The sequence below is a fragment of the Siniperca chuatsi genome, linkage group LG12 (assembly GCF_020085105.1).
Source record: "Siniperca chuatsi isolate FFG_IHB_CAS linkage group LG12, ASM2008510v1, whole genome shotgun sequence".
NCBI lineage: Eukaryota > Metazoa > Chordata > Actinopteri > Centrarchiformes > Sinipercidae > Siniperca > Siniperca chuatsi.
Window position 1 is genome coordinate 23,310,199 of NC_058053.1, and position 25,834 is coordinate 23,336,032.

At 40.2% G+C, this 25,834-nt stretch overlaps 1 protein-coding gene across 2 annotated transcripts in view; it reads right to left on the minus strand.

The window, feature by feature from the left end:
• Positions 1-24,570, minus strand: part of LOC122885990 (radixin) — a 40,420-nt gene extending 15,850 nt beyond the window's left edge. The window contains exons 1-3 of one of the 2 annotated variants that reach the window (XM_044217823.1): positions 24,269-24,570; positions 15,553-15,653; positions 2,637-2,720 (exon numbers count right to left, since the gene is read on the minus strand). In XM_044217823.1, coding sequence (XP_044073758.1) covers positions 2,637-2,720; positions 15,553-15,564 — 96 coding nt within the window. In that variant the 5' untranslated portion in view covers positions 15,565-15,653; positions 24,269-24,570. Of the gene's footprint in view, positions 1-2,636; positions 2,721-15,552; positions 15,654-23,999; positions 24,221-24,268 lie in introns of those variants that run through there. The other variant, XM_044217824.1, reaches the window with a different exon arrangement.
• Between the last annotated feature and the right edge of the window lie 1,264 nt (positions 24,571-25,834).

The window sequence follows — 25,834 nt, forward strand, 5'->3', positions numbered from 1 at the left end:
GAAGTGAAGCCTCAGAATGTGGATAAATGAAATAAATTTGGGAACGTCGGGATGGGAGAGAAGGATTAATAAGTGGAAGAGAGAAGAGGAAAGCCAGACAACATGAAAGGGACAGAAAAATCAAGCTGATTGGGATTGAATAGGACTCATTCCATTCATATCAGAGGAAAACACTTGTTCATAAAGACAACTTTAAAAGTGTGTGTGATTGTGGTCTATCAAAGTGTTCATGTTGAGAGGCAGACTTACATGTTGGTGTTTGAGTTTGATTAAAAAGCTTTCCTATCTCACTAAGGCCTTTTATCATTCTCTCTGTGTGTGTGTGTGTGTGTGTGTGTGTGTGTGTGTGTATGCGCGTTTGAGTGAGCTTATGGGTGTTTATATTTAGCTCAACAGACCCATTATCAATGGAGCCCTCTCTTCATTCATGTGAATCTGCACCATTGAAAAATGAAACATCTCTCAGGACCAACGGAAGGCCGCTTCTTGCATGACACATTATCACAGAGCTCACCGTTCACTGCTGGACATATGATTTCCTGTACTGTATGTAACCTCAACACGCTGCACTTCACGGGGAGACGTGACTGTTTTCATACCACAACACTAAACAGTGCATGTGCATTCTGAAGATATATATATATACTGAGGCGTTGGCATCACGTTCAGCATCAGTAATATATCACATCTCACTTGTACATGCTGCTTTCAGTCTGTCCTCGTCAACTCGTGATCTACAAACTCCCAAAAACTTGATGTATTCCTTTGGGATATGTCACATAATTTCAACAGAACCTAACTGTGTGCATTGCTCATGCTGGTAATCATTCTGTCTTTTTCAAAGACGAGGTACCTATTTTATCTACATCTATTTGTAGTTGATGATGAACATTTGAAACTTCACAGCGTCATCCACCACTGGGGTCTATCGTTACTTCTACACCCGCCAGCTCACTCACTTTTCACCTTCTGTCTCCTCTCCATTCTCTTCTAGTAGTCAGTGGGCCTTGCACCTTCAAATCCAGTCGGGTTGGCATTAGAACTGCAATTAATGATTATTTTGTCTATTATTCTGTTATGATTATTGTTTTCAAGTGACCGATTAATCGTTTAGTCTATAAAATGTTAGACAATTGCAAGAAATGCCTATAAGTAGCTCAGAGAACCCAAGGTGATGTCTTCACATTGCCAAAGAGGCAAAAAAGGCCCAAACCAAGTTATAAAACAGAAAAACAAAGCAAATCCTCACATTTGAGAAGCTAGAACCTGTGAATGTTTGGTATTTTTGGTTGATGAATTATTTAAATGAGTAATCGATTTTCAAAATAGTTCAATTCTCTGTCAATTAACTAATTGATTAATTGACTAAGCGCTCAGCACTCATTGGGATGTGTTTTGCAAAGCAACCCATACTCACAGAAAAATAATGGTTCTTCAAAAAGAAAGTTCTGTGGTTCTACAGAGAACCATCACCAATTAAAGAACCTAACATGTTTACTATGACAATGCTACCATGTTCACCATCTTAGTTTAGCATGTTAGCATGCTAACATTTGCTAATTATTACTAAACAAAGGCTGATGGGAATGTCATTCATTTATGACCAAATTGTAAAGCTAAAGTACTGGACAAATAGAAATTTAGACCTGATGATGGCGCTCAATGGAAAGTCAGAGAATAACCAATTTTTTTAGAATTCTACCTGAGGGGAACATGAATGTCTGCACCAAAGTTCACGACACTCGATCCAATAGTCCAGAGCCAGTTTCTTATTTGAGTGGTCTATTCCCATTTTGAAAGTATAGACACAATGTTAGTGTTAGTGGGCCCTGATCGGCCCAGCTGGAAATATCATAATGTGACACTGCATTGGCATTAACATTGCGTTTGGCCAGTTATCCACAGCAGGAAGACAAATACACAAAACTACTGGATGAACACCATGAGTTTGATTGGGCAAGTATAATGTACGGACTCTCATATAGTATGGATGGGACTCTCCTCTCACACAGCAACACTTCTGTCTGATAAGACTAAGATGTATTGTTCCATAAACTTGTCTTGTACAGCCTTAAAAGCTATTCTGTCATTTGATCTCATACTATAAAGCAAGACAAAACAGAAACAAAACAAAAAAAAAAAACAGAACACAAAGATCCTCTCTTTCATTTTGTCTTCCTCCCTCTATGTCACCACAACCCCAACAAACCTTTAGAGCCTGACATGAAACAATGCTGAAAGCTGCCCTTTTACTTCCCAGACACACATTCACACACAGACCCTCACCATCCACCCAACACGTACATCCACTGTCTCCTAAAAGCTCCCAGTTTAGACAAAGAGCACTTTGTGTGTCATCTTTGTTCAGAACCAGTACCAACCCAAACCCAGCCAAGCACCCACTGGCACACACACGTTCACTCTCAATATTGCTTTTCATTAGTAATGGATAACAAACAATGTGATTCTTCCAGCAGGTCACAGAGTTCACTTTGACAGACCAAATTTGAAGTTGAATTCTGACTCTTTACTCCCCTCTATATGTATTTTTTGCACCCTTGTCCTCACAATCTACTCAGGGAACTTACTCCTTGAAATGCATAAAAAGCACATATGTGCGTGTATGTGTGTCTTACCTGGTCAAAGAGCTGTTTGCCTGTCGTGCTGGGCTGGATGGCAAACTCCAGCTCAGCGTCCATGGTGGTGACGCGCACATTGATCTGCAGAAAAGAAGAAAACTCAACTAAACGAATGAACCAATAAATAATACATAAAGGTTCAAAGAATTCAAAAGCATCACTCTGTTGAAGGTTTGGTTGTGATCATAGACCCCACTGCGGTCCGTAATGGAGCCCATCTTAGAACTAAAAATGCTCTTTCTTCCTGGTTTTGTTGTTGTTTTCCAGTCTGACTTTTTACTGTAAAATTCTGCTTCACTCCTGTTACTTCATCCATTTGTAAAATAACCTCATTTTTCCAGCTTTTCTGGAGAGTTGAACACATTTCTTGACTTCCCCTGGCTGGAAAATAAATTCCTTACTGTCTCAGAAATTCTAAGACTGGTTGTGTTAAGACTTGGTCGCAGTGCCCTATTAAGAGAACTTGAGACAATAAGGAGCCGCCAGCAGATGGTGTTAGAGGCATTTTACCTGAAGGAAAGTTTATGCATGGCATTTATTCCTTATCCTAAATGAACAGATCTACATCATTCTCAAAATGTTGATGTACTTAGAACCGAAATTTTATTCTGAAAGGACATATTAGCCAAGATCAGTATGACTGACCTCGGTATGACTATTTATGATCAAAAGATCGAGCTGCGCTGTGAGAGCAGCATGCAGCATGCAAACATGATGCAGCACGGGCACACACACACACACACACACACACACAGGCAAAGCAGACATATACAGCATGATGCTCCGCATGTTATGAACCTAGTGAACTTATACCGTATACACTATAAAGAACTGACACCGTGTTAGACAGTAATGCTGATTGTTGGAGAATACCTGAATACTGAAATATAATGGCTTTGTACAGAGAATGAGTCTGATTAATCACCGAGTTTGAATGGGGGGGAATGGAGTGGAATATACAAGTGAAAGAAGGACAGAAAGTGTAAAAGAAATACTGAAAATGCTAAATAACAGGTGAAACAAAATGTAAAGATGGTAAAAATGTGTCAAAGTAAAAGAAGGGAAGATACAAAGTGCAAATTAACAACAAAATATACAAAGGAAATGACATGAAAGGACATGAAAATGCTTAAGACAGTTCAAAAGGGCAAAAAGTGTGAAACAAACTACAAAAAAGGTATGAATAGTGTGAAACTAATTAAGAAAGTGTGATGGAGAAGTCCATAACAAAATTTGAAGGAAAGGTTTTGCAAATTAGGAACAAACTGGGAAAGAAAGCCTATGGACTACTGTGACCCTCTACTGTCCGCTGGTTGAACAGCCTGTGCCAGCTGTGTGTGTGTCCTCCTATCAAACTTCTATAAATATTCTTCACACATAGTGAACACACACACACACACAAACACGCACGTGTTACAGCCAGTGTCCATATAAGGCGTCGGCTGTTTACGCTGCTTGTGCTTCTGCCAGGAAGCCACAGAGAGGAAGTTGCTTTCACTTCACTCTAATGAGGGGAAATTATTAGGAAACTCCACTTCCAGCAGCCTAACCTTAACCCCACATGAACTATGATTAGGTTCCCACACATGAAATATTAATATGAAAACTATGCACTGTGTGAGAGAAAAGAAAGACGCCATGAAGAGATGCCCACTGAGAGCACTCAGAAACTACAAAGACAATGACCCCTGAGAAGCATTTCTACTGGCTCTTCAGGGTGCACAGGCCATCTGCACTTAAGCAAGAAAGAGTGAAAGTTTGCACAAGAACAACCACAACAATTTTAAAAACGGTCAAAACGGTCATTTCCTCTTGGCAAGCCAATAAATGACAAACGAAGGGATGGTTTGTCAAATAGATGAGAGAAAATAAAATAAATATAATCACATGTCAATTGACTGGATGAGAGGATGAATTAACAAGTGCTAAAAGATCAACGCGGCTATTTCAAAAACTTCAACTTTTTAATATTTTAAATAAGATATTGGGCTCCTACTTTAAATAATTTTAACTCTTTTTCTCATTTGGTTAAAATTAAAGTTTTATAATAATCTGCATAAGTATATTTTTGATAATAATGTGAATACTGTAATAAATAAGCCTTCTTAGGCCTTTTTGCTCTCCCTACACACATCATATTTCCTATGATTTTATCAGGTGCAAAACTAAATTCAAATATCGGCGCATAATTTTGAATTATTCATGACGATAAAATAAATAAATGTTTTACTGCCCCTGGGAAGGCAGCAGTGAGGTGCAGCGGAGTGCTGCTGAGCTGCAGAAATAAGAAAACAGTCGTGAGAAGAAAGCCAGTATAGAAAGGGATTCTGGGAGTTATGCAGTCAGGTGTGACTTTCAGGGCCACATATGAGCATCTGGAAACTTTACTCAGGGCTGCTGCCACATCGACACTTGAATTTTCATTGAAGTTAACAACATTAACACAGTAACAGGTTTAACAAAGTAATGAAATGTGTGTGTGTCTGCTTTGTGTGTGTGTGTGTGTGTGTGTGTGTGTGTGTGTGTGTGTGTGTGTCTCCCTCTCCCATTGGAGGTGTAATACATTAGACTGTGCTGTGGTGTTCTGTACTGCAGTAAACAAACCCAGCTGCAGTGAAACAAACTGACACTCTCCTCAAGTAACCCTGACGCAGAGCGAGAGACCCCAGAGAAGAAGAGAAAGAGAGAGGTAACAATGGTATAGTAAAAACTTGTAACCTGCCTTAGGGTTAAAACTGCTGCATCAGTAGGGTGTGTGTGTGTGTGTGTGTGTGTGTGTGTGTGTGTGTGTGTGTGTGTGTGCATTTGAGGGGGAGAGAGAGGTAACGCCTGAGGTGAACAGAGTCTATAAATCATAAGAAACCAGAAGTCAGAAAACGCAAGACTCAGACAGCTCAACTGACCTGAAAAATATACACAATGATCCACACACACACACACACACACACAAACCATGTTCTGCAGACAAAAGCAAAGGCACTCTACCCCCAGCCATGACCTCTGTACACACACAACACATGCACACACATTTTAACAATATCTTGCAGACAAAGATATAACCAGATGTTTGGCATGATGTTTTTGCTTGATAAATGACTTAACGATTAGTTACTCATCAAAACTGTAGCCGATTAACTTTCTGTCAATCCACTAATTGATTAATTGAGAGGAATTCTGATGCAAATTCTTTTCCTTTAGATATTAAATAAATCCATGTAACTGTGGTACTACAGACATCACGTTACTCTAGTTGAGCCATGTCAACTAAATAGCATTTTAAAATAATTATTCATACTGCTGGTGTCCTTTTAAACATGTTTGTTGTTAATGTGTGTGTGTTCTTGTACTTGTACTACTTATGTAAATCAAATGTCCAATGAGGGAGAAAAAGGATTTGGTTGGAAGTGTGTTATGCATTTGTTCAGCTCCAGATGAAGAAGAAATAGTGAGTGTTTATACAGTAGATGGGAATGCAACCATATGTTGGTGGTGTGTGATGTGTGTGTGTGTGTGTGTGTGTGTGTGTGTGTGTGTGTGTGTGTGTGTGTGTGTGTGCCACAGCGAGATAGACATCTGTGCGTATGTATGGGAGCGCAGCCATATGGTGGCTTTACATGCACAACATGCACTTACAATATGGCAGTTTTCTGTGTGTGCATGTCATGTTTCCATAGCAACGCCCTTGTGGCTGATTTTAATGTAATTTTCTGTAATTTTGTGGGCATCCTAGTGGGATTTTAACACTTGACAGGGTGACCTGAAGAGGACTGATTCATCTGACACTGTTTTTTTTAGATTTATCAAATATTCTTTTAGTCCATAAAATATCAGAAAATATAAGAAAAATGCCCATCGTGGGGCACCCAGGAAGCCCACCTGGTACAGTGCGTACCATTAAGGCTGAACCGCAGCGGCCCAGGTTCCATTCCAACCCGCAGCTCTTTGCTGCATGTCATCCCCTCTCTCTCACACCTTTCCTATCTATCTCTGCAGCTGTCACTATCAAAAAAAGGCAAAAATGCCCCCAAAAAAATCGAAAACAAAAAAATGCCTGTCGTAAGTATGTAAGTACCAGAGCCTAATGTGACATCTTCAAATTGCTTGCTTGATGGCCTCAGCAGAAAAACAAAATAGATGAGGGAGAAAGGAAAAATACACCAATCATGGAAACACTGCAGTTCTGCACAGAGGTGAATAATATCCATTTCCTTTGTGCAATGCAGTAAGAAAAGCCCTTTTAATATAGTCTACTATTGTCTGTAAGGGGAATTGTTTCAAGTGTGGGTATGAATGTGTTCTTGTGTCTTTGCCTGCAGACATTTGGACATGAGCTGTTTTAATAAGTGTGTGTGTGTGTGTGTGTATATGTGTGTGTGTGTGTGTGTGTGTGTGTGTGTGTGTGTGTGTGTGTGTGTGTGTGTGTGTGTGACTGCTGCAGCAGAAAGACACAGATACAGAAAGGGAGCAACATGTCTTCTAACTGATAGCTACAAAACGTTAGCAGATAAAGCAGGCGGTCTCAGCCTGTCCGCTGACCACAATCCTTTCTGTCACCACTGACCGACTGCTACTGCTAAAACCCTTTTTGGTCATGTGTCAGAGAAATATTAAATATCTTTTTGTGTTACACATACACAAGAAAAACAACTGGTGCTATCATGGTACTAGTGTGCTAGTAATAATCTAGTTATATTAGTAATGCTCACTACTACCTCTACTTATGCTCCTAGTACTACTTTTGTCAGTGCTTCTAATACAGCTACTGCCAAGACACAGTGGTGGTATATGGAGCCTAGTAGATCAAGGGCAAAGTGTATTTATAATTAAGAAGGAAAAATGTTCCACACCGAAAAATTAATCAACCCTGTTGAAGCTGAGTTCAGGCAGAAAGCCTCTGAATACTGTGAATTCTAAAATATTTATCATAAAAATCCACTTGGCTCGGTTTCGGTTGGAAGGTTTCCAAGTTTTCTTGCGCTTATTGAGATCCCAAACTTGTCCTGCACGCCAAAGAAATTTGTGAATTACATGAATGCAGTTCCACTTCAGCTCTTGTTTACAGAGCAAAATCAGAAGCACCTTGGGTTTGTTTTAAACTAAGCACAGTTAAACAAATCTTCTGAACAGCCAGCAGAGGGATAACCTCACACATATTGTTTATAGGGAAGTTCAGTGTTTTAAATACTGAGGAAGCTCTGGCTAAGTATTTGGATGACACAGTAGAAATCAGGTTGCTGACACACACTTTAAATCATACAACAACAATGACTACTACTACCACACAGCATGTTACACTAATGCTAAAAACCTATTAGCACCCACTGCAGAGATAGCGTGAGAGCCAATGAGCACCTTTCATTGTTATGCAAACCATCAACACCACTGACTCCTTTATTAACCGCCAAGTATAATATTATACTCAGCTCGAGTCCCTAAGTAGAAGTGTGGTGGATAAACTTAGATGAGGAAATGGTATAAATCCATAAATTAAACTAATACATCAGAAAACTAGACTATACTACTAAATTCCACTAGTGTTTTAATAATACAGTAAATACCCTCAATGTAGACAAAATTCCAATGACTAGCAAAACCTACCAGTCTAAAAGACTATTATTATACATATGTATTACTCCTTATCCCTTCCAGTCGTGTTTACTCTGTAAGAGGTGCTCTTTTCTTTGAATGTTCATTAGAGCACTAAGAGAGCTTATCAGTGACATATCGGTATCAGCGTATGTCAGCTGATAAGTAACAAGAAATTGCAGCATAGGTGTAAAATGTCCCACTCAGTAGCTACATAGCAGGTAGCTATGGTACTGGTGGCCAGAAGTTGTATTGCAAGAACAGTACTCAGCTTTCATAGCTTGTAGTAAATCACGCCTTTTGCTATTTTACATCTGCTTGACATCATTGTTTTTCCGAGTGATCGGTCGCTTAGGTGAATGCCCTCCTTCTTCTGAGTTTATATTTTCAACATGTTTCTGGTAACAAATTGTATAACCTCCTGAGTCACAGCCATCCAGGACTGGCAAACGTAGAAAGAATAAAGAGAAACTGTAAATACAAAAGCTTTAAGGAGCCACAAAGCTATAATTTACTGTGCAGCGTCCATTATTAATATGAAATAGAAATATTTATTCATGTTGCAGAATACTATTTTAATTAAGAGGCATGAGATGTATTAGTTTTTTAGTTGTTATAATTACAGTGTTCTGTACAAACTCTAGCTGTGTAACTTGTGATTTTTGTACAGATTCTAGCCAAATCTTTGCTCATAAGGCTCTGGGGAAAACAGAGCGTGCGTGTCTGTCTCAGTTTAGCTGGCTGTGTTTACCAGCATCCTCCATGCCTCCATGTTATTCATAACAAGTAGTGACAGCTAAATAGTAGGCTAGTGTGTAGAGGCAGGATCTGCCCACGCAATACAGCCCACCTGTTGACTACGTTTGTGTGTGTGAGAGAGAGAAGCAGACAGCCATAATTAAAAGCTGATGGTAGCTAAGCTGGTTAACAGAGGCTTTAAAAAGGTAACCAGGGCCATGCTGCCTTCTTCACCTTTTCTCCTCTCTGTTTTCCATCGTCATCCACTCTTTCCACTCATCTACTTAACATTTCCTCTCTGACACTCTTCTTTTTTCACCTCCACTCTTTTATATGTCCTCTACTCTTTCTCTCTTCACCTCTCCTCTTTTCTGCTCAGATTTTTCCTCTCAAACCCTTTTTTCTCTTTAACACTCTTCTTTTCCTCTCCAAAACCACTTTCCCACTCCTCTTTACTGTACTAATGTCTTTAGGTCCTGGCATATACAGTAATATGAGTATTTATCAGTGATGGTATAAGTTTGGTCATAACGGCTGTTAAAGAGACGTATCAAGGACGTATGACAGAAAATCCATCCATCAGCACTGTGTCAGACCACACAAGAGTCCACCCAGTCCTGGAACTGATGCTTTTCAAAGCACAGAAATTACACAGGGATCTGTGGGCTGATTTGGATTGGAGTAGGAGGAGTTAGCATGGCAGACACAGCTTTGCCTTCAGCTGTGGAGAAAAAAATACAACTCCAAGCAAGAATAAAGAGTGATAAGCAGCGCAAAAGTAATACTAATATTGCCTGTTCTTCAAATAGCAGCAAGGAAATAGAACCCATGTGCCACCAGAGATTTCCTCTTTTTTCTCCAATTATTGGTCTTGAACTTCTGATTGCTATCAATCATTATTCAATCAAATAATTATTTCCATTATTGATTTATCTAGTAATTGATTTAAATAATTGATTGATTGTTTGGTCTCTAAAGTAGTGAGAAATGCCCACCACAAGGGGTATTGCCATGTTTTGGTTTACTATTGCCTACAATATCATTATATGCTGTAGCATTAAGATTCCCCTGAATTGGAACTAAGTGGCCTAGCCCAAACCATGAAACCGCCCCAGACCAAATGTACAAGGCTGTACACATACTTTGGCCATATAGTGTATTTCTGTTAATCACTACGCTATAAATCATAATGAGTGCAGCTTTAGAAGTTAATGTTTTATGATGATGATCATGTTTTAGCAATACAGCTTTTTTAGTACATTCCGATAAAGCCGTGACTGAATTTAGTCGAGGTTAGGACGAGGAGGTCGGGCGAGTGGTGAACTTCACACCCTCCCTCTAATTAGATTTAGTGACTTGGATAATTCCCATTATATAAATGAAAATGGCCCTCTGAAATATTTAAAGCCTCCAGCTCAGGCTTGCTGCCCCCCCTCTACCAGCCCCCAGGGACACCATCGCCAGGAGGGGCAACATGTGCAAAACGCAGCGATAAATCAATAATGTACGATGTCCCACCGCATCTCACACCCTGGATTAACAGGCCTGATGCACCAGATTCACAAATGCACACACAAAAAGAACTCTAAGCGCCTGAACAACATACTTTCCACTCAAGCAGGCAAATATATTGATAAAACAAATATGTATTAACACATGTACACACCTTTAATTTTTACAGATGCAAACACACCGCGATCTGTACTCACACACACACACACACACACACACACACACACACACACTCACAATGCCATTGGGGAAATGCATACACTGACCAAAACATATGGGAAATCAATGCGTCTCCTCCAGCAACATTTAACCCCCCAGGGTGCGTGTTATTGGATGAGTAGTTTTTTTTCTGTATTGTCTCCGTGTTTGCTCTTTTTTTCATTTTCTCTTGTCTTCTTTCTTTTTCTTTCGCCCTCTCAAAGCATTATTTGCAATTGTAAAGGGGTCAGTCTGCTTTCAACTAAAGGCCCTTGCAGACATGCACTCCTTTACATTAATCTGACGACAATTTAACATGTCGGTCTCATCTCTATATAAGTACCCTGGTAATTTTTTCGTAAAAGTCACGACGGCAATCTTACTAGGTCGGATGTACTAACGTTTCCTCCTCACTTTCAAAGGGGCACAAGTTTGAATTGAATGCCATCAGATTAAAGTAAAGGTTGCTGCAGCACAAGGTAAAACTTGCAGAGAGAGAGATTAAATGCATTTGTCTTGTTCCTCTTGTACCACCTTCTGGGATCACTGTTGAATACTATAAAACAGGCAGCAGAATTCACAATGATTAAATGATGAAACTGAAAATATATCAGTGGGTTCAATATGAGAAGCGGGGGCAAGCGCTCACGATGGTAATTAAGGCTTTAATGACAAAATAAGTTGTAAAATCCATCAGTGATGCAGCCTGTGTGAGAACAGGAAACAATCTTCTTCCTAGCTATCAAAGCTTTCTTAACTCACTGCTACTCTCTCTACAAATTCCATAACATTAACAAATAGATGAAACTAGCAATGTTACGTATTCCATGTCTGAAGAGGACTTGTGTCTGATTGTTGAATGGTGTCTGAAACATCCTCCCCCCATACTTCCCGACATCATTACTGGGAAGAATGCATCCGACAAAAAACACACACTCTCGCATCATATAGTGATTGGCCAGGTGTGTGAAGGTGAGAATGTCAGCAGGGTTTGAACTTCTCTATCAGGCTTTCTTTTCATTCTTCACACAACTACTTCCATCACTTTTCGTGTGTATAAACGAGCACACCACCATGAACGCCTTCAAGGAGAGACTGACCTTAGATGTGTGCCCTTATCCCCTTTTGAACGATTATCATCATCTCTATAAAGGCCAAATTTACACTCCGCCTTTGAGTGTGGCCATTCTGAACAGCTATAAACACTTTTGAGACACATCTACGAACTAGTTTGTTTCTAGCATACCCTGGCCTTTCCAAAATGTGTTGGAAAAACTTCGTTGGAACAATCTGAACACTGTCAAATGAACAAAGCAATGCTAAACTTTCAAAACCTTTTAAAATATTTCTGCAACTGTCAGAGCTACTGTTTGTTGACTTGTCCATGGCCAACCTTACTGGTACACCAGGAAACATGAATAATTATCTGCAGGTCATATCCAGATTTGGTTCCTAATAACACACTTCACAGGGCCCACAGTCCTAACCGTAATGACCTGGATGAAGACCTAATGTCGACGCATTTTGGTCAAATTTTCTTTGTCTTGCTCTAAACCAAAAAATAAAAGGCTTTTAAGACATGTACTGTAACTATTTGTGTTCAGAATCCTTGTGTGTCTATGAAAGCATGAACACTTTAATTGAATCTGCACAAGTTTCAAAGGTGTTGCTCTGTATCTCACCCTGCCCTTTGGCCTTTCTGTAGAGAACAAGGTTTCTACTGCTGTTGAGTAAAATTTCAGGAAAACAGGAGGCTTCAAATAATGAGGGAAAACATTTGTGTTGGGTTCAGTTATGCAGTTAAAGTACTTTCCTGATTATATCTACACCCTAAAAACAGAAAACAAAATGGTCAAGTGAACCACGGGAGGGAGTCCATTGCGATCACTCACGTGACTCTGAAAATTATACAATCCAACTGGTTTGTTAGTGAGACCTTTGACTTTAGGTCTTTGAGTTGATAGTTTGAATGAGACTCTCCCAAGATCCAACAAAAATCAAAGCACTTTTGATTTCTGAAAATGGAAGAAGTTGAGAGTCAGCTCTCTTGTTTCCCATCAAAGCTGGTTGAAAAAAGTTAGGATAGAACAAATATAGCAATATAGAAAGAATTCCCTTTTGGGCCACCTCTCTGGCAAAGCCCTGTGTGTCCAACGCATTTTACTAACAATACATGCACAGCATGGTGAAATGTGGGCTAAAGATAAGATTGTTTCATGGCATTTCCTCTTCTTAATTTGATTAAATCACCTCCTGTTTGTCCAACATTCCCTTTCTGGTTAGCCTCATGACACTTTTGTACAAACCCCCTTTGAACAACATGAAAAACGTGAATACCAGGGGACACCCATGTTGTGTTAGGGGTGTATGTACACACAAAACACCATTAAAACACAGCCTTGAGGAGGGTCACAGTCTAGACCAAATTCACTTTTTAATGGCCTGCCTGAGGCTAACTAGCTTATAGCCTGTCTCGCCTTTTAAGGAGACAACAGACTGTTTCTAAGTAGCTAAACAAAGAGAGTTGTGGGTGGTTTACTTGCCTCACGTGCATAGCTGTCGATGTGTTTTTCATCTCTATATTTTGTTCTTTTGTTGACCTTCATTAGCTCAGAGCTAATGGAGCCAAGCTAGCTTACATGTTCAATGATTAGAAAGTGTGCCTGCAGGGGCCACTCAGCTTTAGCTTTTAATCCAATGTGACATTTAAGTGTTTTCATGGCAAAAACAAGCACAAAATGCACAGATGAAGCTGTAAAAGGGCTGATGTGTTTACTGTCCAACTGCTAGGCTTAATGTCAAAGTGGGGCCTAATGTAACCGGAGTGGGAGTTCCCCTTGAGGGCGGCTTGGGTGTCGTTTTTCTGGACTGAATATGAACAAAGTGCCTGTCACTCAGTCCTCTCCCAAATCCCCTTGTGTGCCTTCTTTCTTCCCTACGGTGTGTTTCGATAATCTGAGCTTTACTCATTCATTCCAACTTTCTCTTTCGCTTACTCTTGTAACTTTTCCCTCCATCTCTCCATCCACATGGCTCCATCGCTTATCTCCCATCACACTCTTTCTCCAACTGTTCCTCTCTGATTTAATTCAGTGACTTCTTTGCAATGACGTTTCTCAATCACTTTACAAAATGTAAATTATAAATGTAATGTTTTCATTTTGCTACATCAAACAGACACTTTATTGATGTTGTGAAAAGACACCAGTTTAAATGATTATCATGTTTTAACTTCTGCTGATTATATAGCATATAACATTTTATGACAGTCACCTATGACACAAGCTCAACATGCACTGAACACAACCTTTAAATACAAACTCTCTCTCTCTCCTCCTCTGCTCCTCTCGGCCACTTTTTCTTTCTTATGAGCTTTTTCATCTTTTCTCATCTTCCTCTCTCCATTTCTATCACCCTCTATCTCTCTCTTCACCTCCCATTCTCTTGCTACTTTTTTCCATCACATGCCCCTGGTCTCTTTCCAGGAATTGGGCCTGGCCTAATTCCCCATTACTGAGATTGATGGACCAGGGGCTCGGTACAGATGCTGGTTGACTGTAGATTAACTGTGTTAGCAGCCAGCATGTACAGGCGGCAGGATTGTAAACACCCTGCAACTACAAGCTTTCTATCCTTGCTGTAGTTTTCACTGACCTCTATCAATCTATTTTTAGTTGATTTCAGTATTAGAATTTGGTGTAGATTTACAGTCAGGCAAAGTTGCTTAAATTACAAAACTGTGGCTTTTCTAATGTTGCTTCAATTGACTTTTTCTATCTACTGAAACAGGTATTAATAATCCTTGACTCTGTGATGTCTCAGTCTACCCCAGACTGCTACATAGTTTAGGTTGGAGCAAAAACGTAAAGTATTTAAGTTATTTAAAACTGGTTGTTCTTGACACTGACATCGGTTGTAATACTTAAATTCCGAATGCTTCTAATTTACATATTTCCTAAGTGGAGGAAAGCACCTTAAATAGTTAAATGGAACTGTCTTTAATTTTGTTCAGACCATGTTGAACTGATACTTGTACTTTTATATACATATAATAAAAAACATCAAACATTTAAAAACATCAATACAACTTTTGACATCAATTTATTGATCGTATCATAAAGGAAAACAATATTATGGTACCATACTGAGGCTTAAAATTGCTTCAGTTTCAAAGTGCTCTATTCCTGGAGTTTATGTTCCTGCTTCCAAGGTTAAAATATAGTAAAGGTAATATAATAAATGCCTTCACAGCCCTCAGACTATAATCCTGTTATTTAAGCTGCAGTGCAAACTCAGCCTGTATGTGTTTGTGTCAGAGCAACATGAAAGCTCCCACTGTCCTTCAGTCCAAAAATAGAGCAGAAAAAGCCCTCTTTGTGTTTGCTCTTTTCAATAGACAGGACAGTTCCACAAAGTGACCGACTGTTGTGCTTCTGTGAGTGTGTGTGTGCATGTTTTCCCAAAACTCGGTGCACTCCTGTAACACATTACTTCTGGGAGAGCTGATGACAGACTCTTGACTCACTTAAAAAAACACCATATTTCTATGTTTCTTACCTATTTCTTATCAGTGCCTGAAACCCCTCCTGCACTTGCAGTCAACCTCTTTTCTAAGCCAGAAACTTTAACCTCCTGAGTACTATTCAATGAGGGCAAAACAAAGAGCGTTGTTTGAGCGGAGCTCACCAGTTATTGTACCTGCCTTAACTAAACTGATGATCTTGCTGCAAATTCAGCAACCTGACACTGAAGAATGCAGCAGATAAATGGGAAAACCTTGTGGGATTAAAGAATGGGACTACAGGCAGTAACTCTACATGAGAAGTACGCAGGGGTGGTTCTGTAAATCAACCAAATCTCCACCATGTTAGGTACTAACCGGTTTGGGCATCTTTCTCCTCTCTCCGCCCGTCCCCTGTTGCTGAGAAAACAGAAAGAAGTCGTCCTCCGTCTTCCTGCCTCTCTCCGGGGCACCAGCGCCTGGGACACAGCAACAACAAAAACAAATGCACCAATGTCAACAAACACATCAGATTCAGTGTACCATTCAGGCTGTCTTGCAGTTTACTTTTCTGTATTGCTCCTTCTATTTCTTCATTTGTCTCTGTCTATATCTAATTGTCACTGTTGAAAGAGACAGTGACAGAGGTCAAAGGCGAAATCCAAGGTCAGAGCAAAACAGGGAAAGAGAAAGAGAATAAAGTGAGAGTTAGATTAAGATGAAGCCAAACAGAGACAGGAGACAGAAAAGAAAAGACAATAAATAGGAGGACAGAGGACATAGGAAGACACTCCACAGCTATTCTGTTGTTTCCCCTCACAGACTCCTAACCCGTCAAAGAGTTTAAAAAAGGCAAAATACAGCCCGGATGGGGCAAGTATAATTCTTCATCATAAGATCCTGTGTCGCTGTAGTTACTTTTAGGGTAACAGGTAATAATTATTTTATTAACAAATAATAACATAGGTCTGTAGTGCTCATTGATGTTTTTTTCCCCGCTTCGGAAAACAACAGAGCCAATCAGAGCTTTGTAGACGGGATTAAGAATTGGGATTCTCCGGTGTCAGAGCCAAAAAACAAATGGCCACAGAAAGCTGGCCACAAAAATGGAAACAAGTGTGGATGAGATTGACGCAGTTATATGAGCTGTACAGGTGAAAGTCAACAACAGTTCTTAAACTGACATACTTCTTCAACAATACGAATGTTAAGTTAACTGCTCATGGCAACCGCTACCACCAACCATGTTCATGTTGACTGAAAATTACGCTTACAGGACAGATACATCAGTTGCCGCTGATTGATAAGAGCAAAATATGCCCCACCCAAACAGAAAACAGCAACACAATGTCAGACTGAATAATGAAGTAAAAAGGAAATGGCAATTCAGTTTGATTAGACTAAATCAAATAATCGTTTCAGCAGTTATGCTGATGCCAAGTTATGTTACACCCTGCATCACTGGGAAGAACTAATTAAATTGGCCTAGAAGTCAACTCAACTGAATCCAGTAGCGAAACTGTTACTGAGAGTCAACCAAAGAAACACATACAGAAACACAGCTAACAGTTAACAGCTGCTACTGAGCTCCGCCACTTTGGCTACAGCTAAAAATTCAGAGAGTCCAATTGAAGTTAGAAGGGCAGAGGTGTATCTAGACTTTTACCAGCATAAAACACAGCAAGCTTAGTGGCAGTTTGGGAAAGAAAAATGAGAAACGGTGCATAAAAAAGAAGAGACAGAAGAAGGAACAGGCAGTTACTGAGATAATTGGAGAAGTAGCTGAGAGGAAAAAATAACTCCAAAAATAGAGACCCAAAAAGCATACAGAGAGAAATAGAGACAGATATGTGAATTTAAAAAAAATTGTTTCTGCTTCGCTCTTTTGTTCTAATTTTTCTTTTTTGAGAAGGTTACATTTCACTGCACGAAGTGATGGTTATCTGGACAGTGTGGGTTTATCTAGAACTGCTTGTCAGCTAAATGACTAGAATCTAAAATAGAGAGAACAGTTGATAGGTGTCCCATAGGTGCCAGAGCTTTGTGATGTGTGAGGCCAGAAATAGACCTTTCTCAAGTGTCAGCACAGAGAATTAAACCAGGCTCAATCACAAGCTCAGGCTCGGGAGGGCAGAAACAAACTGAAAACTAAGGTTACACTGAAACTGCTCAGAGTTATGTACTGGGTATTAGATTAGGTTTGCTCTACACAGCATGGCCATAACATGGTTACATATTACACATTTCACATACATAAGGCTTGCTGATCAATGGTTTCAAAGCATTTGTGAAACATTTCTTTAATATTTTTCTATTTTTAAAATGTTTATGCAAACCTGACGTGGTTTGGTCTAGATGATTTGTTTCCATTAGAAACATATTCCAGACAGAGAAAAGGGATTTCTGCATATTTGAAATGCATTGAATATTCTTGAGACAAATTTTATAAATCACATCAGAGAGCATTATGAATATACTTTGAAAAAAGTGGCCTAATTCAGCTGTAATTTTCTCTCTCACGAGTCTTCAGAAAATTCACTTTGATGTGCCACACATGCCCTGCAAATCAATGCACAGCTCAGTCAGACCTTCCATCATCCCATCAGTGTCCTTTTGGGGCCAAGTCCTGAAGGTGAGGCCTGGAAAATGTCTTTGTTCAATAGTGAGCACTGGCAATCAGACCAACCTCATTCTCAAGGCACAAAAGCAGCTCATTGTCCCTGGATTGTCATTTTACTTTCCTCGATACCACCATTTTCATTAGAAATAGTTAAAATACAAGTTGAAAGACAGCAGAATTATGTTTTAATCATTATTCTAAAATGGGCTGATACTGAAGACTTCAGAACATTAAACAGTGTTTAATGTTTAAGACTGCTTTTAAACAGAGATCTTGACATTTAATATCTTCTGTACTGAATTCAAAGAATAAGTGATATAACTTAAGGTGAAAAAAGTCCACATTACTTAAGTGTTAAATGTTAGTCTGAACAATGCTGAGCACACATTTCACTCTCAGCAGTAATAGTTGTAATAGACTGTATTTTTGCTGTATTTCATCCGCTGACCTTTAATAGGGCAGGCTGATGTAACGCATTGACCACACTCTCTTTCCCGCTTCCCACTGGGTATTTGTATCTACTTGCAACACAACATGCATAATCACAGATGATTGAGAAAGAGGGGAATTTCTTAATGAATGTAATTTACAAAAAATAACCAAGCCCGAAGTTTACGCAACAAAACAGCCCCAAGTCTCAGTGAACTGAATCAGCATCATTTATAATCGATGCATAGGTGCAACAAATTAATTGTTACACCTCTTAGATCTATAGTATTTGTAGTTCAGTAGTTTGACTGCAGCCTGGAAAGATAAAAGCACCACACACATCCTAAATGTCAGCCACACATATGAGTCAAGACACTGAACCTTTCTCAGCGTAAGTCCCTTGGCTGAATGGCTAAAGCAGGTAGACTTAATAAAACTGCACAATATGCAGCCTGTGGTGAGTTTATCAGCTGGGTCTCCCTGAGCAATTTCCCTCCACCTCTCTATCTCCTTTTCTTGCGCTACATCATTATATTATACCTTATCAATGGTGAGAGAGTGAGGAGTAGAATAGTGCACTGATGGGAGAGAAAGGAGAGAGAGTCAGCAAGGGGAGAGACATAAGAATTCAAAGCTTGCCTTGACCCATATACCTGCAGCCAGGAGATAGGTAAAGACCCTGAATACTAAAATAACTAACAGACTTCAAGCCATGTCACTGCTTCACTTAGAAAACTGGAATGTAGAAAGGTGGAGATGATGGCTCTCGCTTTGAAAGAATGGGGTATGCAGGGCTTTATTAATCTACGCTGCAAGGTGTATAATATTCAGAGCAAGATAAATATATATAAATCTCTTATATGCAATATGCAATCTCTTTCTCTTTTTTTCTGTGTTCACTCTTCAGGTCTAACAGCCACCAGAATGATAACATCAGCTTTGTTCTGCATTCGGCAAGGTGAAAGTGATTACCATCTACAAAATGTAATAGATTTAAATGCTCCAGGCTTAACGGAAACAGACCCTCAGGCCTACACACACACACACACACACACACACACACACACACCTAAGGGTGACCTTTGGTGTGTGCTGTAGCTGAAAGCATCCGGAGCTTTCCAAAAGAACACAGGTCTGCTCTGTTTAGCAGCCCACTGCCTCATAAACCTGGATGTGGGCGCGTGTGTGTGTGTGTGTGTGTGTGTGTCTTCATTCAGTGAAACCAGAGGGTCGCTCCCAAGAGGATACAGCTTCCAGGTCACCATTCATGCAGAAAGAAACTCTGCTCTCTGTGCACGTTACACTCTTTAATCTCTCTCTCTCACTTGTTTTGTCCAAGTCAACCTTTACACACTGTTGCATTTTACACACACTTTTATAGAATGTCCTGTAACTCTGCTTTACAGATTCCTGCTCCTCCTCCTCCGCTTTCCCCTTTAACAACACTGCAGGTGGGGTTGGGTTGGGGATCATTCAGAGTTGATAGAATCCTATTCTGATTCTCTTTATCAATTCTGACTCTGGTTCGGATCTATGGCATATTGTTTGAGCAAAAAAATCAACAAAATTATGGTGAAAGCACAAACCACCTTGTTTTTTAGGCTGTCAAAAGCAATATTTGTCAAAACAAAGTTATTTTGTGTCTCTGGTTAAAATGTAGATGTAAAATGTTAAAATATCCTCTAACTTTCCATGTACATGTTTTTACTGGAGTTGGACATGCTAGCATTATCTGTTCTTGGGTATTACGACCACAACTGGGGACATCAACAATGCTGCATTCTTACACCGTTCTCCAAGAGACACTTTGTCAGGTTAGACAGAATGAAACTGAAGTTTTTTTTTCAATCAGTGATTAGCTCAATCGAAAAGGGTTTTTCTTAACAAATCTCCATTTCTTATGAAAGTTGGAACTGGTTCAGATTCCGAACCACTTCTTGACGCCCAACACGAATTGTGACTGATGTTCGACTGTTTCTCCCTCAGTTGTTTCCTGCTGGAATTTACACTCACTTCTTTCTCTGCTTGTCATATTTAATTTTGAATTATTTTGCTTTTTGCTTGCTTCACTTTGTGGATAATAATTTGCTTCTGTTTTTTTAACCTTCACTGATTTTATTGCCACTGTGAATTCAGAGTGTCCTGACTACTATTCAATGAGCAAGTGAAATCTTTGTGGCTGTTAAACTGTTTTGGTTGACAGGTTGAGGTTTACCTCCTGAGGTGCTTGTGGTTTTGTGTGTGTGTGTGTTTCATGTTCTTGTATCCCAGTGGGGACTTTAACCTGAATGCACACTAACCCATGGGGACAATTCCCCACGGTCTCTACCCAGTCCCCATGGGTAGAGACTGCTTTTTGAGGGTTAAGACTTGGTTTTAGGGTTCAACTTACAATTAGGTTAAGGTTAAGGTTAGGCATTTAGTTGCGATGGTTAATGTAAGGGGCAAGGGAAAGCATTATGTCAATAACTGTCCCCCACGGGGATAGTAAAACAAACGTGTGTGTGTTCAATCCTTGTGGGGTCCAAATGTCTACACAAAGATATTTTAAAGAGAAGAAAAATCTACCTAAAAGACAACAATGAAGACATAGATGTTAAAATTGTGCCTTCTTCAATGAAGGAATACTTCATTATTTGAGTTACGTGTGTCATTACACGTGTGTTTGCAGAGGCTACGAAATGTCATGCTGTAAGTGCGAGAGACGACACACACACACACACACACACACAACTTCCAACAGCTGTTATAACAGCAGGAAACTGTACCAACTGCCTTGCTTAACAACAAGGCTTTACTTGTACAACAGAAGAGCCAAGTGATTCCTCATCGAGTGTAAGGAGAGTGTTTGTCACTGAATGTTTACCAAATGTACTGTACGCTGCAAGCAGTGACTCCTTTCTCAGTATCCCTTCCAAACAAGTTAAACATGCAGATTGGGAGAGTTGTAAGACAAAAAGAGGAATCTAGAGGATCTAAACGCTTGGGACAAACGATGCTCTCAAGCTGAACAAAAGTCTTCATCCAGAATGGCATGAATCATAGTGGTTCTACAGTATAAATGAAAGGAGAAATAGACCACAGACTACCTGACCTAGAGATACCACAAACATTGCTATTTCCTGATGAGTCCAACAGGATGGAGTATTCAGCATTATTAATATTCATCTGATCAATATTTACTGTAATAAATATTCACTTGGCTAAACAGACAGTGATAAAAAAAAAAGTCAACACGTTTCAACAGCTGTTAAAATGAATGGAAATCTAAAATGAATGGCGTCATCGCTCCTGTCTGCTCCTGCATGGAGTTGACACTCTTCCAGTTTGATTTAGTAGGTTGATGTTCAGTGTTTTGCTCAAGGACACAGGACAGATGTTGGACTGAACACTACCAGTTGTGTAGGTTAAACCTGAGACCACCAGACTGCTCTGTGTATGGAGATGATCCCAAAAATTAAGCAAACACATTTTCTTCCTTTGTCTTTGGCCATGTCCTGTCTGTCAAAATACTTCATATCCCAAGTGACTCAGCCTGCTGCATAATGTCACAAGTTTCAGAAAAGCAGTGCAGGAATGACCGAGATGCTGATACAGAAAAAGAAAGTGAAAGAAATCAAACAGGAGAAGATGTTATCGTGAGAGACTGAAAGAGAAACTACAGCATCTGTAAGTGAACCTGGCTGCGATGGGGGTTGTGAAACTACAGCCTTTGCTCCCTGTCACCAACTGATACTAACCAAGTAAAACACCTGCACTGTATCTTTTAGAGCTGCAGCTCACAACATTTATTTTATTAATCGATTAATCTGCAGATTATTTTTTCGATTTATCAATTAATATTGTATATAAAATGTCAGAAAAATGCCTGTTATAATTTCAAACAGCGCAAAGTGACACAGTTTACTACCATATATGACATTTGAGAGGCTGGAACCAGTGAATATTTAGCACTTTTGCTTTAAGGATGAAACATCCATGAAACAGAGTTTAATGAAGAAATTATTTTACTGTGGCTTTGTATTGCCACTTTAATTATATTATCTAAACCACTGATTTGGAAATGACAGTCTCACAGCAGCAGCTGGTGTGTGAAGAAATCTACTCAGCCAGCTTCAGATGCCTAATCTGAGGCCAATTTGGCGAATTGCTTCCTCGATTAATGTGCCTGTTTCTGCATAAAGTAAACCATGATGACCTGTTTGTTTCTTGCCCTGGAACACCTACACTGCTGTAGGCCTAGAGGTTGCTTTGTTGAAGGTCCCAGGTCGGGCTACTTGTGCCATTTTCTTGAGGACAGTGTCTTTCTTTACACTCTTGATAAAACTAAGAGTTTCTTTCCTAAAAGTAAAGTGATACATAATGATGAGAAGCACAAACGTACAGAAAAATGGTTCATGTGCTGGGACACCGCATGACTTGAAACTAGTATTCCAAATGGTAACATAAAACTTTTGAAGTATTAAAAATAAACAGTTCATCTTTTCATTGAAAATGGATATGAGTAATTTTAAAACTAGTAGCCAACAGGAGAAAACTGAATTTAAACCTGCACTGGGGTTGCATAACAGACGATTAACAAGCCCTATTTTTCAGTAATTGGCGTTAACATGCACGTCTGGCCAGAATAAGACATCATCCTCCTGCTCTGATCTGGAGCCATGACATTATTCACAACAGGTTGCAAAAAATTGCGCTGCTCAGAGAAATCTAAAACCAGTCGTCCAAGGTATCTCATGTCATGGTGCAGAGAGCCTCTTTCTCAAATGAGCTGTAATTTGGTCCCGAGCGGAGGCGGAGCCAGCAGCAACAGGAGGGTTTGAGCGACAGGGACAACAGCCAATAAACTCACCCCCCCTGCTGTAATGAGGCCAATCAGAGTCCGAACTTCTCTGACGCCGACGGAGCATCTGTTTGTGCCAGATGGACCGCTAGCATCATGTGTGGGCGCGTTAATGTGACTGTATTCAAGACCGTTGTTTACGTGCAAACGTTGAACCAGCCCGTGTTACACGCGGTGTAGTTCGGCGTGGTTTCCAGGACGGAGGGTAAACTCACTTGAACTCACTCAAACTAACGTAGTTACGTGGGGAACAGCATCAACCTCTCTCATGTAAATGTATGCGCTTTTTTTTTAATCAAAGTAACAAGTGTCAGACATTATGAAAGCGATGTGGTTGTTTGGCTCAAAGTTACATTAGCCTACGTGAGGGATGCAAAAATAGAGGAATTTGAATCGACCACAGGTATTTCAGAGTCCTCTGACCACGAGAAGCGAGTCCAGAAATATCAACAACAAGGGCCAAAGCGGCGTCAGTGTCACAACGTGCCGATGATGTTTTTGCAGCTGTTGTTTGCTACATTGTTGCAGAGAGAAAGGCGCGTCGTCAGCAGCGGCAGGACTCGCTGCAAAAGTTGCAAACGGCGCATGAAACATTGTTTCCGCTCTGGGCTTTACAAAAGCGCCGCAGAGCCCTCCGACATGAAACATAAACGCCAACAGGACCTCACAAAGCCGCAGAATTTCTCCACCAAAGCTGGACACGACCACGCTCGTCCAGGTGACAATGGTGAAACAATTAGCCGAGTGCTCCAGCACTGATCAACGCCAAAAGCGGTCTGGATGCCGACACCTAATAAGAGTCTGTGAACTGCAGACTTCTGGAAAAAGGACAAGCATCTAATTACCCTGACTGCTATTATAAGCCCTGTTCTGTTGCATAACATTTGAACTGACACACAGCACCTCAGCGCAAAGTGACACTACTTCACTCACCCGTCCTCCCGTCCCGAAACGTGCAAGAAGCCGGTTAGAAACGGAGCTGAAGCCAAATTTGAGCCCCACGTCGCAGCACGCCGTCTCTAACCTGCCTGTCAAATAGGCGTGTGCTATAAAATAAGTTAGAAGCGCTACGGCTCGTCAACGGGCCTGCGTAAAAACACCGCTACCCGCTCTCCAGCCCGGAGACGGAGAGGAAAACAAATCCCCTCCTCATGTGAACAGCTTAAAGGAAGGCAGGCAGAGATGAAGGCGATCAAACTCACCTCTAACGCCTGGCTGCGCTGAGGATGTGTCCAACTGTCCCCCCCTCCAGCTGGCAGCAGTACTTTATATATCCACAGCGAGTAAAAATAGAGCGTTTCACCTTCCCGTCCTCTGCGCTGTTTACCGGACACTGTGCGTACCGAGAGTGTACCGCGATACAGGCTTCCGCGGTGGAGACTCGTCCGCCAGGCTCCCACGACCGGCGAAGAGGTACAGACAGTCAATATGGCTGACGAACTTAACCGTACCGAGGCGTGGTGAGCTGAGTCCTGCAGATTCACCCCCCTCCCTCACCCCGTGACTGAAACTCTGCAGAGCAGCCTGCTGTGGGGTGTAAACCAGGGGTCCCAAACTTTATCATACCCAAAAAGGAGACGTTTTATACCTCAGAGGCCCTTCTGGTAAATGTGTTAGGTCACACTTTATTTCGGATAGTGAACTAATACTAAACTCACTACATACAGCTTATAATGTGCCAGTAAACGTTTATATAGATGTGCACACAGTGTGAAATAGATATTCAGTGCCCAGGCTAGGCTGACCTTTTGGTTTGATTTAAAGCTTACAGTTTGATTTGAAGAGGTGCAGCAAATGATAGAACGCAAGCAATACCTTCCTGAACATGGATCATTTTTTTCACTTGATAGTTAAATATAGTGTTGTTTTGACAGTGAAACCTCTCACCAAAGTAACATCCATCCATGTGGTAACTTGTGCAAGTAAAATTTACATTAAGTTACATCCTACCTCATGTTGGGACATACAGGATGCGAATGATGCCACCCACAAGTTTTCCTTTCACCTTAACATCTGTCTGCCTGTACACAAATCTACACGTCCATTAAAGTTGTAAAACTGCAACTACAAAGAAAAAAATAAAGGTGGACTTCCAACTTTGTACAGAAGCCACTTGAAAGGCTGTGAAAACTAATATCCTCAATGAGCCACAAAGTAGTGCTCAGACATTTTCTTTGGGCCTTATATGATGCTGTTTGGCATCACATCTAGTTTTTGCAGTGGGACTGCTGGCTTTAGTCGGCCCTCACCAGACAAATGTATTGATTAAAAAACCTAAGAGATGATAATCGGCTGATTAACAGTAGTGCAATTACAAGTTATTATGTGGGAAAATCAATTTCACCGGACACACAGTTAACAAACTTAGAGGTAGTGAACATGATAATGTGAATGTAACACTTCCATGTATTCACATGTAGTTGTTATACTTCCTTATTGTGACAGGTGATTTTAGAATAATGACTTGTAATACATCAATATGCCAACAATGGCAACACAGCAAAATGTTTTCATCAAAATATTATTACAAATTATTGTTGCTTCAACAAGTATAGACATCTGTGAACCTTCCCAGTGGATACTTTATGAACTTTACACTATATTTCTATAACCTTCTTAAGAATACCTGCATAAAGGGCTCAATAACAACGACACAGGCCTAATTTAATGCCTCAAACACAAGAGACTTTCTCTCACTGATATTCACACTAGTAATGAGCCCTTTGCATTTTAGAGAATAGTGTAAACACTACACAGACTAAATTCAA